The 17,528-nt window shown below is 38.4% G+C and overlaps 1 protein-coding gene across 1 annotated transcript in view; it reads left to right on the forward strand.

Moving 5' to 3' along the window:
• The window catches only part of UBE2F (ubiquitin conjugating enzyme E2 F (putative)), a 141,725-nt gene that overhangs the window by 82,396 nt on the left and 41,801 nt on the right, over window positions 1–17,528 (forward strand). The window contains exon 7 of the mRNA XM_065412933.1: window positions 206–263. Within this exon, the coding sequence (XP_065269005.1) occupies window positions 206–263 (58 nt within the window). The remainder of the gene's footprint in view (window positions 1–205; window positions 264–17,528) is intronic.

The following is a 17,528-nucleotide window of genomic DNA, read 5'->3' on the forward strand; positions in this document are numbered from 1 at the left end:
ATTTTTAACAGCTCAAAATACTTCATATAATACAAAAAAAGGTGTAATTTCTGCATCCCAAGAGAAACTAATTTTCTGAGGGATATAAAAGTTTAGTGTTCTGATTTTTTGTGAAGAGATTGCAGTCAATAAAGTTTTAAGTAAGCTTAACTGCTTCTCAGTTTCAGATTGTATTGTATAATGTATGCCTCCTTGTCTGTTCCAGTTTATTGAGAGAACATTCAATTGATGGCACTGGCTGGGCTCCAACTAGAACATTAAAGGTACCATTTCTTTTTTAGCTATAAAAATCTGTTTTGATGTAGTTACCTTTTGAACAGTTCATATTTATAAAATATACGCTTTGCCAGGTTTGGGGAACAGTATTGATGTTTCTATAAAAGTTAGTTTAATATTTTTGCCTTCAGAAGAGCCTCAGTGCCTCATTTATTAAAACATGAAGATCTTTTTTTAGTACTTAGCACTGTTTCTTTTCTTTGCCTTATAATCAAAATATTAATTTTAACTTTATTTGTTAAAACCCATTAGCGTAGCTGTACAGACAAATGTGGATATAAAATAAAAACCAATGCTTTGGCAAACTAAAAAGCTAGTCATAATATTCTATCTATATTGTCTTGTAAACTGACTCTTTGCTACTAATGAAGAAACTTCATCCCATCTGCTTTAATGTTAGGCTCTTTTAGTGAGTTCTCTACTCTTGAACTTATATTTATAGGGCAACATTTTACCTGCTGAAAGACTGGTTAATAGTAAGGGTTGATCCTGCAAAACCCTATTCATGTGAATAGCCCTGTTGACGTCAATGAAATTCAGATTTTTGGTATTGTCTACATGGAGACTTGGTGCTCAATAAGCCAGGATGTAAATCTCCACTGTACTAGCTTGCTGAACACTGTGGACACTGCTGTCGCTGACTAAAACATCCATAGTGCACTTTGACGTTATACGGTTTGAAATTTTGAGACTTTCTGTAGAAGAAGTTTCTGAAGAGGTGGATCAGTTAAATATCTAGCTATTATCTTCAAAGTAGATAGACTCCAGTAAAAAGAAGATGTAGTGCACAGATTTTGTTCTTGTCAATACCTATTCAGGAAACTTGTTTCACCTTAGTGTTAGGAACAGTAAGCAACACAAAATTGCCATATTTGGGTATTGCACAATCAGAGCATGATCTGCTCCGGTAATAGGCCATGTGGAGAACAAGCTGCATCCCAGCAACATAATAGCCACAAACTAGAAAGCTAGAACTAAGGACAGGTTTGGGGGGTGGGGTTGAGAGAGAATCTCCCTACCAATAAACCGTTCATGTGCAATGTAATTGAACATATTTTATTTAATCTTATCACTGTTGTGGATACTACAAGACACACACAAGTTGAGTAAATACACCTCTACCCTGATATAACGCTGTCCTCGGGAGCCAAAAAATCTTACCGCGTTATAGGTGAAACCGCGTTATATCGAACTTGCTTTGATCTGCTGGAGTGCACAGCCCTGCCCCCCCCCCCCCCGGAGCACTGCTTTACCGCGTTATATCCGAATTCGTGTTATATCGGGTTGCGTTATATCAGGGTAGAGGTGTACATGTAAATAAGGACTGTGCTTGTGAAGCAGACACAATAGACAGTAAAATATAGCGCTCGTGCTATAAAATAATCATAATAATATATTTGGCAGATTGGAATTTGATTTTGAATACCAAAAGTCATAACTTTTAGAACTTTAAAATCATGTTTTAATTCTGCAACACCTCCACAGTTAAATGTTAGAATGTTAACTTCTTTTTCAGTTTTTGTCCTTCACAAGAAAGCTGAATCTCAAGCTTAAAATTATTTTTTAATTTTTAACATACCCTGTTTTCTCTCTGTTTTTTAAAGAAAATAGATGAAGTTCTCTTCATGACACCTCAATCTGATTAATCATTGTTGGCTAGCTGGAGACTTCAGCCCACACAGTGCTAGTGTCAGCAGTATCTGCATGCACTTTTTAGTATATTCCTGTTTTCACTACATACACCCCAAAGTTTTCCTAGAAATCAACCTTGGGCAAAAAAAATCATTGGATATGTAACTCCAGGCTCCAGCTTAATTTATGAACAATTTCTCCTCTTCTCTTCTGAGTTTTGCAACTTACTTTCTTAGAACATCTAATAAATCTTTCACCGTATAACTTGTATGAGAATAAGCACATGAGCTGGCAAACATGATTTTAATCAATATTTAAGGTCTGATTGCCCCATTACATTTTTTAACCTTGACCTCCATCCAAACAGGCTTTGTTGTGTCATCCAAAAGACCAATATTTTCCTGCTGGCTCAATATTTTCTTGCCAATATTGCCCCCTCCTTTTGCTTTGTTGTATCTATTATTATTATTATTTTATTTATTATTCTAACAATTTTATTAGCCTGTCAATTTCTTGATTTAATCAACTCTGTCACTATGCCGCCTCCTTCTTGTTTCTTGGGGCTTGTCTTCACGTACAGAGCTACAATGGCGCAGCAGCGGCGCTTTAGTGAAGAAGCTACTACGACAACAGGAGAGCTTCTCCTGTTGGCGTAGTTAATCCACCTTCCTGAGAGGTGGTAGCTACGTTGACAGGAGAAGCTCTACCCAGGGGGCAGATGGGTGGGGAGTTATGTCTGTATAACTGCGTCGCTAAGGGGTGTAGATTTTTCACACCTCTGAGCAATATAGTTATACCGATATAAGTCTGTATTGTAGACCTGGCCTCTGTAGCCTTGTGTTTTTAGTAGATCTGTAAATGGTCAGGTTGCCACCATTACAAAACTGTTCCTTTCAGATGCCATCATAGAGACTACTACTCAAACCCTTGTCACCTTGAGATTAAACTGTTGTAACACACATTGAGCCACATTTAAGATTACAAGGAAGCTTTGGCTCATGCTCATTGGCTATATAATGTTTTTCTCAGACATGTTTTGAGATCCATGCTGGTTACCCGTTGGTTGCTGGATGGAGGTTAATGTGTTGTTTATGACATAAGGATGAAGTTGTTAGGACCCTGGCATGCCAGAGTGATTTGTCATACACCAATTGTGATCAGAGGCATTAGAGCTAAAACCCTGTAGTAAGAGAGAGGAGGTTGCTGACATCTCCTTCAAGAAGGGTTCTTGACCATACAATTCCTTTCCCTCAGAACCTGTATTTATTGACCTCCAAAGCATTCTGCAAAGCATTTTTCTTGGGTCTTTTGAGGAGGGGTAGGATGAGAACTTCAGATAGGGACCATTATGGGCCTTACTTTGTATTTAATTGTCCTTGTCCAGTGACTGTAGAGGCCAGTATAAATTCTGTCTCCCTACTTCTTAACTCATCCATTTCCCTTCTCGGTTGGATCACCCTTATGTTTTGTTTTGTAGCATCTGGTTGGGCATGATTAGTTCCATAGAGTGAGTATCTATAATCTCACATTTGGTAGACTCAGAATATTGTCTACCCTTATTATTGGTGAAATTGGTCTTTCTACCTCTTACCAATTAAAAAAACCCCAAAACTTGCCGTGTGAATGTTTTTCATAAGCACTGAAATTTAGCATTCAACAAAAGAAAGGAACCAGGTAGTGTTTCTAATACCTTTAAAGAAAAAAATAATTAAATCATTTCCCCAGTTTCTGTAGAGGATGAAGATCTGTTGGGATACAGAATACTAAATGGTGTAATTGTCAGGATGCTGTTTTACAGCTAAGAAATCACTATACATTTCCCTGAAGGTCTTCTCTTCATCTACCTATAAGCTTAACGTAAAGCCTTTTATTCTTATATTTTTGCATGTTTTTCTTCTAAAATGTTTTCTCTGTGTTGAAGCAATTTTTCCTTCAGTTCTTTCTCACTTGTCACACAGTTGTTGTGCGTGATGTCAAAATATCTCAAAGTGCAAAGAAATTTCATAAATAAATTTATTTTAGCTTCAACAGTTGTTCAGGATAATTGTGATAGATTTCAATAAGACCTGCATGTCGGATTTCAAAATTAGACCCTGAATGGGAGCATAGTAAATTCATTCTTCTCTTCAATACAGAAGTGGCTTTAAAAAGTAAGTGCTGAGGCTGAAATAGCCACTTTGCTAATGGCAAATGCTTGTAGCTTGTTTTTTGGATATGAAGTGTGACTACATAAAAATCCAGTGACTGATTAATCCTTTCCCCTCTAATTATTTGTGGTCCATCCAATTAGTATACACAAAATGAGTATATTGTTTGAAATACAAATATTTGATTTTGTGTATCAAAGGAGAAAAAATGTTCTGTGTAAGGAGTCCTGGTGTGGATTTCTGTGTGGCCAAGGATCAGTCGCTTAAACTCTCCAGCTGAGTTTCTGCATCTGTAAAACCAATATTATGCCTCCTTGCCTGCCTCACAGGGATTTTGTGGCTAAATTTTTCAGTGTTTGTAAGAGATCCTTGGATGGATCTACATAAGCTTGAATTATATTCTTTGTTAAACACATGGAAGTGGTGTGTCTGTGTGTGTCTGTGTATATAAATTGTGTTAGTATTATTCAAAAACACAATGGTTATTGCATATGTACTATATGTATACTAGGTATATAGTATAAACCAGAAAAAATGAGTGTAGTTGTGAGCTGTATGTAAAACTGTAGTCATGTGATGATAAATTTAATTTATTGTCACCATTCTTTCTGCACGCTGACCACTAATCCATCTCCCAAAACTTATCCTAATGTTCCAAACTCCTGAGCTTCTTCAAACAACTGCCATTTTGTAAAACCCAGTCTGCCATATCAGTAGTACGTTCTGTGTTCTCTTCCTTCAAAATGTAGAATCTTCCTCCAACATTTCACTGATTTCTTGTGCAAGACAGGTAATATTCAGTCATTTACCAGTGACTAATTTAGAGTTCAGTATCTCATATTGGAGTCAGGACTGGTGATTTGTAGGTAGCCTAGTTTTGCAGGTGGAGGGGTCCAGAATCACCCAATATAATTTTTCAGTCCCACCTAAAACACTGCTTTTTCTGAAAAAATGTGGCATTTTCAGATTACAAGATTGTACTATAAAGGTTTTATTGATAATATAGCCGTCTTGAATTTATCCTGATAAAACCTTTAAAATGCACTACACTAGCATGTATATTCCAGATGTGTGTTTGTTTATATTGACTGAAAATATTACTGTTCATATGGATCCACAAATAACAGCAAAATGCTAGTACTTTTTTGAAAGACAATTATGTTTCAGAACAAGTGACTAAAATCCATTGCCTCATCCTCTATATCCTTGTGGTGGCAGCAGAGAACTCTTATGTACAAATATATAGGGGGAAATGCTTTAAAATAGGGTTGCGATAAAATATTAAACATGTTTTCTTTATCATTAATTGGATAGCCACTTGTACAGGCATTTAAATTATGCTTTCTTTAAATTTTCTCAAACACTTGTGTCAAATACTTCATTAAGTTCTCCTTTGATTAAATATGCTCTGACAGAATATAGTATTTTCAGTCAGAAACTCCCAGCCAACTTTAAATTCATCATTCCATCATTTTATTGCACTCATTTCAGTTAATGTCTTAGATTCTTCTCATTTTCATGGTTGGGGATTCTACATATGTCACTCTATCCTGAAGATCAACCCATTCTTTTTTACTTGATACACCCTCCCCTGTATCTTCAACGCCCCATAATTTGACAATAATCATTCTGACAAAGAGGACACTCCTTTGAGAACTTCTCAACACAACTTCTTAACTCACCATAAGTATTTATCTTTTAACAATATGATGTGTTTGGTCCAAGGGCACAATGTGCGCTACTTTCCCAGCTTTCATAGCAAAGGGAGAAGATTAAACAACATGGGCTTGGAACTAAATGAAGAGCTCCTGTATGGCAGGTTACTGTGTCCAAACAATGGTCCAGCCTAAAGTTAGATCCTGGATAATTTACCATTGGTGTTCAGTACTCATATGGAAGTGGTGAGACAGTTTACACCATGGCCATCTTGAGACAAAAGGAACACTCAAACCCTTCAGAATACTCAAGAAATTCATGTGTTGATTAAGACATACAGTTGAGTTGTAGTGTGCTTATAAAATGTTTTTCTTCTTTATTGGATTATAACTTTTAAAGAAATATGTGTATCTGGTACTTGACACCATTTGTGGAGCTAAGTTTTTCAGACATCATTCCAAATTCTCCTTCCATTCCTGAGGGGAGGATACTTCCTACCATGTTTTTCTGAGCTATGCCCTAGTGTAAATGTCTGGAGGAACCTTGTCCATGATCAAATGGGACCTGATCAGTGTCAGAATCTCCATATGTGAGACTTCATAGTTTGTGTCTGGGAAAGCAACTCCTTTACATAGCATAAATGTTCTTAAAACATGAAGATAGCAATATATTGTGCCTGTGGATGCACATAGCTCCCATTGAAATCCATGACATTTATCTTCATCCAAGGACAGAAATTGGTCTCAAATGTCAAAAATGAAGACATTTTCTAGAGTGCAAAGTCATAATGATTTTATTTGGGTTGTGCCATGTCTGAAGCTGCTGCAGAACTGTTAAAATGTCAACAGAAGAATTTTTTCTTAAAGCAGTGATTGTGTTCTTGCAAAGGAAGTATTTCATGTAAATTATACTGTTGTAAGGGGAAAATAACAAGACCAAAGAATTTTGAATTTGTTGGGGTACATACAAGCTAACAGGCTTAGAATTGAGGAACATAGGAATTGCTATACTGTGTCAGACCAGTGGTCCATCTAGTTAGTATCTTGTCTCTGACAGTGACCAGTCCCAGATACTTAAGAAGAAGGTGCTAGCATTAGAATCCCTGGAATGGACAATTTTGAAATAACCTGCCATGGAAAAAGTTTCTTCTTAACCCAAGGAAGTTGGTGATTACTTTATACCCTTAGGCATGAGGGTTATATTCTTTATTTTACCTAACATAACTATGGACATTCTCATTATTCATGTAAAGATTGAATCCTTTTTTGAATCCTAAATTCTGAGATATTATTCTATCTTGTACCAATGTGGTCCACAGATTAATTATGGATTGTATAACAAGTAATTGCCTTTTACCAGTTTTAAATTGTTCCTATTTCAGTTTGAGTCTCCCCCATTGTTCTTGGGTTATGAGAAAGGGCAAATAGGAGTGCCTAATTTACATTCTGCATACCATTTATTATTTTATATACTTCTGACATGTACCCTGTTGTTCATCTTTGTTCTAAACTGAACAGTCCTAAACTTTCTGATCTCTTATAGTGAAGTTTTTCTGTGCCTCTAGTAATTTTTGAAGCCTGTGTCTGGATCCCTTCCATTTCTGCTAAAAAATAATTTAAGACTGGGTGATCAAAACTTAACACAGTCTTCAAAATGAGGGGTATACAAATAATTTAATTCCATTATAACACTTGACGTTTTTTCTCCCATTGAGCATGTATCTTATCTTAGTGATTAGTTATTTAGAACCCAGAAATATGGATGAATAATTCATATTATCGCTCCAGTGTGCATTTCCTTGCATTTGTCCACATTGAATTTCATCTGCCCTCTGCCTAGTTTAAGTAGGGCCCCTGATATTCTTCAGTCATTTCTAATAATACTAGTCTTGACTGTGGTAAATAAAAAATAATTGTCATTACTGGCTATTACTTTAAAAAGGATAGGAAAAATTAGTTTTCATGTTTGTATATGTCAATGACTCCCTTATCAGTTCTGAAAGTCAAACTGTGTTCTTTCTGCCATTATAATCAGTAATAAACAATCTACAATTGGAAATTAATCAGTATGTGTTGATACACGAACCGTGAAAATACCCAAGGTACTTCCCATAGCTGTATTGGCTCTGCAGTGCTAAAAGGAGTAAAAAGCATTAAAAACCTTTATTTTTAAAGAATGCATAGAGAACATTTGCAAGGATGCTGAATGCTTCATTTACTGCTAAGTAAACCTACTTTGGAGGCACTATATTGGTTATATATGGACAATTGGGGGAATTAACTATTTCTGGGACTTTCACACTTACCAGTGAGGTGTGTGCTGTCTTGAATTTTTGCTTCAAATTATAGTAGGTTCCATTTTGAAGAGCTTCTTCTGTTACTTTAATGTCATTGACCTCAAGGAAGGTTGAGAGCAGGAATGAGATCAATGGAGATTACAAGAAGGAAATCCCATATTAGGCTTTAGACTCGTGATCTTAGACCCGAAAAATAGTGGCAATTTTTCAGTAATTATTTTCCTATGACTTTCCTTTTGGATTACCTTTTTGTCCTGGAGGATGTATTCCTTAATCTAAAACCATAGTCATTCAACAGACTGTACCGAAGTTCTGTTGGGAGTAGTGGCAACTTAAAATAATTGGGAAAAAATTCAAAAGCAGATGTAAATGAATTTAATATGAAAATAATCAGCATTCTGTATTCAGTATCAGTATTGATTCTTTCATGTTGATTTCAATCTAATCTGTTTTTGAATGTTTTCCATTTTTTGTGGCTATAGAAATGTCTGCATATATTTGTTTTGTAACAGCTTTCCAAGGGAGATGGGGTACTGTGAGAGCAGTTGTAGCAGGGAGGGGAAGATAAAGGCTTTATTCTGAGAGGAAGGCAAAACTGAAGGCTTCACAGCTGTGATGAACAGTATGAAGGTCAGATCTTGTTACTAAGGAGTACAAAGTAATAAAGTCTAACCTAGGCAGCAGTCCTGCCTTTGCATGGACATTGATTCAGTGTCTAATATTTTCTAACTCCTTCTACGACTCTATTGCACACAAATCTACACTAACAGAACATTATTAAGATTGCAAGGTCAAGCACTCAAAAGTTAGTAAATGCCATAATTAAGATTGCATGTGCAGCGTTAATTTGTCTTCCTTGTGCATATGCATTGTGATATCATCTTTAACTACATGATCCCATACAGTTTTTTCCAGAGTCCCTGCCTTACGCAGTGCACAGGATGGAGTTGCTCAGAGGAGGAATCGGGTTGTATAGTAAAGACAGTTGTTTTCTGTGGGACCCTGTCTCATTTGTTGCAGAGGTTGGAAGGTGTGTAGTGAATTAAAGAGATGACTGTTGGAAGAAAAAGGGGTATTTTCATGGTTAAGGCAGTTGAAGGCTGCTCTGGAGAATTTTATTCTATCCCTGCCTCAGAGTTGCCATGTGATGCTAAGGAAGTCACTTAAACCAAACATCTCACAGGTGGTAACTGTGTATTTCTCATTTTTGGGTGCCTAGCTTGAGGCCCTGGAGCCTGATTTACAGCAATGCTGAGCACTCGCAGCTGAAGTCAATGGGAGCTGTGCTTCGAACCTACAAAGTGCTATACAATGCTAAGTGCGCTGAAAAATCTGGTTTTAGGCATCTCAAATTGGGCAGCCAAAATGAGCGGATACTTTTGAAGTTAGTCTTTCTGTGCCTTAGATCCCAATCTGTAAAATGGGGATAAAACCACCTCAGTTCACAGGAGTCTTGTGAAAATAGATTAATTAATGTTTGTAAAGTGGTGAGTGCCATAGAAAAGCCCATGAGGCAATTAATACTATCTTCAGAGCAGGGTTTGAAAAGCATGAAGTAAATAAGGCCTAGGGGCACACATTGAACAATTAGGATAAAACAAAATATTGAATAACTGCTCATTAATTGAGTACTGTCCATATTGTGCACTGAATGAGGCAGGGGTCCTGTGGGTAAAAATAATACATGATTGTGTAATTAAAGACTGTTTAATAATGCAGACACACAAGGCGGGGGGGTGAATTAAGGTTGCACAGGCAACCTTAATTCTGACACTTCCCAACTTTTGGTTGCTTGATTTTGCAACCTTACCATTCTTTTCACATATATTTTTGTGTGTGTTTCCCAGGTATTTAAAAAAGCAAGCTGAGAAAACAAATTCAATCATGTGGTATAGGGGTGTCGATTAATCTCAGTTAACTCACACGATTAACAAAAAAATTGCAAATATTTTCACTGTAAAAATTGTAAACAAAAGAAACAAAAGAGGAAGCATGTCCTCTGGAATGGTGGTTGAAGCATGAAGGGACATATGAATCTTTAGTACATCTGGTACATAAATATCTTGCAACGCTAGCTACAACAGTGCCATGCGAACGCCTGTTCTCACTTTCAGGTAACATTGTAAACAAGAAGCGGACAGCAGCATCTCCTGCAAATATAAGCAAACTTGTTTGTCTGAGCAATTGGCTGAACAAGAAGTAGGACTGAGTGGACTTGTAGGTGAGGAAGGAATCATCAGGGATTTTTTGCTGTTAAAAATCGAAGTCTACTGAGCATGTGTGAATTGTGATTTTTTTTTTCCCCAAAAGCTTAAATTTAGCCAAATTTGGGTGGATTTTCACAGGAATGACAAAGGGCACTTCCCTAATACAGAGGCCACTCCCTGCCGAATTTCAAGGCCCTGCTCCAAAGCACGGGGTCACTGGACCATTTCAAAGAAAATGTCTCATGATTTATTTTTTTTTAACATGGACAAAACAAGATATTTTCCCCTAAATCTCATTCTTGGAAACAGTTGAAGCATTTTTGGCTAAAATTGTATGGATTAAAAAAAAAAAATACAGAGACAGACACCAACATGGAACATTTCAACCCAAAAGTTCAGTTTGGCAAAGATATAAGCAACTGAAAACAGTGTATTGCAATGGGAAGTGCAGGGTAACCTTAATAATAGGTGGTGCTACAAGCCCTGCCTATATATCGCTGTAGAATCTTTGTTACTTCCAAAGAAAGAAAGTCAGTGTGTATGCTGAGGGTGATCTGCCCAGCCAGCGTGTGGGAGTCTTCAGAGCTATCAATAGCAAGTAATGAATTTACTGCTGAGTCATACCTCACATGTAAGGATTATGAGATTTGCAATAATGAGAGCCTAGTTTTTTAATTTACTTGCAAATTTTCTATTGCTTAGCACATCTGATAATTCTTCCTTCTCTGTATGCGGAGGTTGTTTTCAGTTACTCCGATAGCTGGCCCGAAAGTTCAGGCTTCAAAAGAAGGGGAGTTCAGTGAACTGGGTCTGATGTCATTGCTTGCGATTGACAACTTTGACGATTGCCTTGAGAGGGCAGGGCTGAATAATAGCCACATGTTAATAGTTCCTGACATGTTGTTTGAGAGATTAAAATTGCTGGTAAGTGGGATGGAGAGGGGAACGATATTCTGCCCCCTTCTTCAAGGATTTTTTTTTCTTAGCTGGTTCTCCTCCTTACTCTCCTTTCCCTCAGGGAGAGGTCATTGCATCTCTTTCTTGTGTGTGTATGGGAGGGAGAGGGGGCAGAGGGGGAGGTATTGTGTGTCATCACATGGGGCCTGTTGGCACCCGTGCCACCAGTAATTCCCCAATTTTATTGGGTTGAGTGCATTCCTGGTACATGCAGGTAGAGCAAATAAAACGCAGGTCAGTAAGTTTAGTGTGTGCAGCAGTGAGGAAGATTCTTACACTGCCAGGCATATCAGAAAGCTGGTTTTGTATGTCCAAATATAGTAGTTAAACTCTATAGCTATTAGAATGGGTTTCATGATTCCATGACAGTAATGTTAATATTTTTAAAATATATAGAAATAGGTAGCCTTAATGTTTAGAAGAGAAGTGTAAATCTTAAGTATAAAATTAATGCTTGAAATGATCTGTAATTTATCATTTTGTGAAAGCAACAGCTTGAGGCAGGATAACAGAGTAGTTAAACATATTATCTTTTCTGGTGTGTGTGACACCCCCAGGCTGCAGTCTGGACTGTGGAACCACTGTGACCCCTTTAACTCTCCCGCCCAGGCTGTCTCCTACACTGATATGCTAGTGAACAACAAGCTACTTCAGGCTCTGTTCTCTCAGCCATCAGCATGCAGAGGCACACCCAGCAATGTCCACGATGGCTCTCTCAGCCACTCAAGAACTGTATATAGGGAGACGCCCTCAAATTCCCCCATCCCCAGCCTTGCACCCCAGAAATGTGGTCTTACACTGCTCAAGACCCCTTGATCAGAGTAAGCTCACTAATTAGTTTGTCATATCATCAATGGGTACGAATATGCACCAACCTTTGTAACCTGAGTAGACTTCAAATACTTCTATTTATCTATAAAACAATGGCTTTTATACCTCAGTATCCTGTCATCTATAATATATACTGCCTGGTGTAATTCTGTGCAACATTTTGCATCACTAATTTTAATAAAAATATTTTAGTTTGCATTGGATACATTTATAAACATGAATTGAGTTGCCTCAACTATTTTAACAAAATGTTTACTATTTTGAGCCCTTATTGATGGTACTAGTAGAATGACATCTATCAGATCCCTGCAATTGTTTTTAAATCAGATTTTACCCATTGTCTTCTATACCAATATAGCCTTGATTATATTTACATTAGATTCTTATTTAAGATAACCTTTCTGTTCCATTTACTAGACATGGCTACATTTCATAAATTGGTTCCAGAGATGAACAATTAGACATAACAAATCTCATTTAAAGTAGACTAAAGAAAAACCTGTGCCAACTCTACCAGTAAACAATGCTTTTAAAAAGCCAGGCTGTGGTCTGGACTATTTTTAGTAAAGATAAATGCAGTACAGTTTCATGGTTTCATTTTTATATATTTGTCAGGATTATATTTTGCTCTATTGTATCCTAGAGTACAGCAGAGGATGATTCTGTGTTTGCAGCAGAGCACGAGAGCAGCAAAACTTTTGTATAGTTGGGATTGGACAGTCCTTCGGTGTAGAGATTTGAACACCTTACATAACTAGTCAGACCAATACTCTCAACTTCTATTTTATTGTTGAGATGAGCCAATAGAGCTAACTTAATTACTGTGAGACCAAGAGCTGTTTATAGCCAAATGGCCCTTGGTCACCTCAGGCACCTAGCTCCTGAGCAGTGTTTGATGGGCTATAAAATTAGGCTTTCAAAAAGCTCACCACATTTGTCCCTGCATGTCTGAGAATACTCTTGAGCTACTCCTTATCAGGAAGACATACTGTAGAAAATCAAATGTCTTCTGGCCAAAGAGAAACCAGCCCATGCCACCACATTCACCAGGTGCGATTCACATCAACTGAGGACCTATTTTTTTTCTTTATACTACTGTTGTCATAAAATATACTTTCACTTTGAGTCTGATATTTCTCCTTTATCTAGTCTCAAGACTGTGGGTTTAAGTGCACTGTTTTGATTTCTATAGCGTAACTGCATTACAGACTTTTTGAGGGAGTGACTTTCATTTTTTAGAGTAGCAGCCGTGTTAGTCTGTATCCGCAAAAAGAACAGGAGTACTTGTGGCACCTTAGAGACTAAAAAATTTATTTGAGCATAAGCTTTCGTGGGCTACAGCCCACTTCTTCAGATGCACAGAATGGAACATATATTGAGGAGATATATATACACATACAGAGAGCATGAAAAGGTGGGAGTTGTCTTACCAACACATTGAATCTATCTCCCCTTGTAAGGGTTCTCACACTTCTTATCAAACTGTCTGTACTGGGCTATCTTGATTATCACTTGAAAAGTTTTTTTCTCTTACTTAATTGGCCTCTTAGAATTGGTAAGACAACTCCCATCTTTTCATGCTCTCTGTTGGTGTATATATATCTCCTCAATATATGTTCCATTCTATGCATCCGAAGAAGTGGGCTGTAGCCCACGAAAGCTTATGCTCAAATAAATTTTAGTCTCTAAGGTGCCACAAGTACTCCTGTTCTTTTTTCATTTTTTAAACGTTATGGGAAAATTAGCTTATAGTGGTGTTGGTCCCAGGATATGAGAGAGACAGAGTGCACCCATCTTGTGTCTCTGGAAAATTAGTGACAGAACACTTAGTTTTTGTTTTTGTGGGGGTTTTTTGTTTTTGTTTTTAATAAATATGACCTTTAATAATCCCTGCTTCATAAGAAATGTGCAAAAACATACCCTGTTTCTTTTAACTGCTTCTTGCAGATTCTCTTTTTTTGAATGGCAGTAATTATTGCTCCCAGACATGTAAAAGACATTTCATGAAGATGGCAAACTACACTAGAAGAATTTAATGAAGCCATTCCTTCTTTTCCAAAACTCTCTGGTAATACTTTCTGAATACAGAATTCTTTAGTGGGAGTATATTCCTGTTGACTAGTCTCATGGGGACCATTGCATTTAGTTTTCATTATCATTGTAGTGTTGTTCATTCTGAAGCTAGTTCAGAAATCCGGTGGGAGCGGTGGTTTATAAAAGTCTGCTATGCTGTAATGTAACTGTGGGGACAAATATCAAGGGCTCCAGTAAGAAGAAAGTATGTTATTTTGTATGCACGCTGTTACAGATTTGGAGCTTGTGACGTGCATGGCTGACTGTCTCTCCGAAACTGAAACAGACCTTGTTTACTGCTTCTGAAATTCTTCGGAAACATTCAAATATTGCTTTGGAGCAGTGGTCTCCAACCTTGTTAAGCACAAGATCACTTTTTGAATTTAAGTGCAACCCAGGAACTACCCTGCCCCGCTCACTCCATCACCCCCTCCCTCCATCACTCGCTCTCCCTGACCCTTACTCACTTTCACCAGGCTGGAGCAGGGGGTTGGGGTGCGGGTTCTGGGCTGGGGTCGAGGGGTTTGGAGTGTGCGAGGGGGCTCTGGGCTGAGCCTGGGACAAGGGGTTGGGGTGCAAGAGGGGGGTGAGGGGTGTAAGATCTGGGAGGGAGTTTGGATGCAGGAGGGGGCTCAGGGATGGGGAAGGGGGTAGTGGTGTGGGAGGGGGGTTGGGGTGCTGGCTCCAGGCAGGGGCTCAGTGCTGGTGCAGGAAGAGGTACAGGGTGCTGGCTCTGAGAGGGGGCTCAGGGCTAGGGCAGGAGGTTGGGGGGCGGGCTCCTGCCAGCACTTACCTCGGGTGGCTCCCGATGGACAGTGCAGCAGGTCTAAGGCAGGCTTCCTGCCTGCCCCGGCCCCGCGCCACTCCCGGAAGATACCAGCACGTCCCTGCAGCCCCTGGAGGGGGGCACATGGCTCCATGCACTGCCCCTCCCTGTAGGCACTGCCTCCGCAGCTCCCATTGGCCGCAGTTTCCCATTCCCAGCCAATGGGAGCTGCGGGGGCAGTGCCTATGGGTAGGAGCAGCGCATGGAGACACCCCCCTCTCCCCCCAACGCAGGGCCATGCCGGCCGCTTCCGGGAGTGGTGTGGGGCCAGGGCAGGCAGGGAGCCTTCCTTAACCCTGCTGCGCCACTGGACTTTTAGTGGCCGGAGACTGTGACCGATTGGCAGAGGCTCCGTGATCTATCAGTCGATCGCGATCTACCGGTTGGTGACAACTGCTTTGGAGGGAAGAAAGTAAATGAGCATAGGAAGAATTGATTCCCAGTCTTTCTTCCTTCTTTCATGCTAAATAAAGTATTTTATACTAATATTTTAAATACTCTGTAATCTAGATAAATATAAAGAAAATGATGCACACCTTAAGTAAATTGCTTTCTTTAGGTTAGTAAGTAATAAAAATACTATTTTAAATAAATATTAAGGTTGCAGTGTCAAGCACTAATAAATGTCTACTGTGCATGCGCAAATAGATTTTTACTGTTGTTCACTACTCTAGTTTTAAAAAAAAAAAAAAGTAACAGGAGAAGTCTCTGTGTGTGAATATGACTGTATTTCCTTTTCTTGATTCCAAGTGATAGATATTTTACCAAATGTCTTGTCAAACATATGTTAGCAACAAGATGCAAAGGTCTCTGTCTTCAGTATAATTAACTAGAGTCTATTAGATAAGAAGTACTCCTTAATAGTTTTCTTTAGGGAGTTTCCATGGTGTAGTTCTTTAGCTGCTTTTGTCTGACTTTTTTAATTAAATAAATTGTTAAATACATCTTGCGTATAAAAGGAAAATCGTACTTGGTAATTTACATTTTTACACTCTGAAAAACACTATGTATTTAATCTTTCAGACATCTGAAAACATAGTTATACAAGTCAAAGGCAATGTTTCAAAGGCATAATTTTGGTGTAGGTTTGATAGCAGATTGTGAAATGGGTGTGAGTTACCTACTTGCTAAGGTTGGCGACTAGAACAGAAGTAGGTCTTCCTAACAAATGAGATGCTTTAAAATTCTTTAATCTCAGGAGAAACTATTTCACAAGCAACACTTTGTATTTTAAGTCACTATTGCTAAATTTGAAAGGGAGGCATTTTGGAGTTGCAATTTTTTCCTTATTTGGGGTGGCATAAATAAATCTGTAGGGCGTTTTTGGTTTTTTCAAAGTAATGATTTTTAGACCCAACACAAGTATGAAACAATGTGACAGGGCAAAGAGAGAGAGAGATCTTCATCAATCAACCTTTGTACTGACATGTTGATCTTCTGATGTGCCTTATGTTGGATTCACCATGCTTTGGCCCAAACAATTGCAGCAGTAAGTGATGGTCACGTTCTTGGTCAGCATACCAGGGACTGCACCATTGACCCCCCCCCCCCCCCCCGAGGCACAGCACTCTGCAGGGGCTCATCTTATGTTGTTTGTTTTACTTTCTTAATTTTGATTTATATGCAAACAAAGTTTTATTTAACTACGTAGGTATATTTGTCAGTTATAAAACACAATCCATACAAATATAAAAAATAATAAATCAAAATGAAAAAAATAAACAAATTTTGTAAACATTTGCTGCATAAAATAGCCCACACGCTAATAATACCAATCATCTTGCATCTTCCCTAGCCCCCAAAGCCCAGTTAAATAGATGGGATTTGTGATGTGCTCTGACAACGTACAACCTTGCAAATCTGCATATTTAATAGGCAAAATCCTGTGTTCTCTGGAGCCAGCTTGACCTAAATACTGTATCTAGGGTCCTGAATGCTAAAGAACCTCAATACAGCAGAGGAGAAATTTTGGAACACCTTAAGATAAATTATCAGCAGTGGAATAGTTAACGATATGCTGAAATTTAAATTGTCGCTATTTTTCTTAGAATTGGTATCCTGCAGATGCCACTGCACTGGTTTGCCTCTGGTTCCCATTTGGAATGTTTTGTCACAACCAAAAGAGCAAGAAAACCTAAGGTCCCCTCTCTCCCAGACCCCCCTCCCAAAAAAAGGCTTCAATTCTGCCTATCCCAATTCTGCATCAAGTTCTACAGCCACCGGCTGCAGTCACATACTATACGGGTTGTTGTTAATACGCAGACTGCTAGTTTCTTCCCACAAATATTGCTATACTTTTTTATGCAGGTGTAGTAATTCATGATTTAAAAATGCACTTTGCGTATTCCTTCTATTTTTAGTTCTTCTATTTATTCACAAATTCACGAATTTCCAATGGGTCCCTAACTCGTTTGGGTCTCCCAGCAGTCTACTGACTATAATTGTTTGACATGTTTCATTGTTTTCTGCATAAGTAGCCTATCTGTATGTAGTATTGGCATTCAAAATCCCATATATTGATGTATACAAACATACGTGTACAGTATGACTATTTTACACAGGGCTAAATTTTTGGTTGGCTCTGTGCCAGTGTGGTAGAATGATGAACTGGGCACAGGGAGCCTTTT

This window comes from Emys orbicularis, chromosome 11 (assembly GCF_028017835.1).
Source record: "Emys orbicularis isolate rEmyOrb1 chromosome 11, rEmyOrb1.hap1, whole genome shotgun sequence".
In the NCBI taxonomy this organism is placed as follows: Eukaryota; Metazoa; Chordata; order Testudines; family Emydidae; genus Emys; species Emys orbicularis.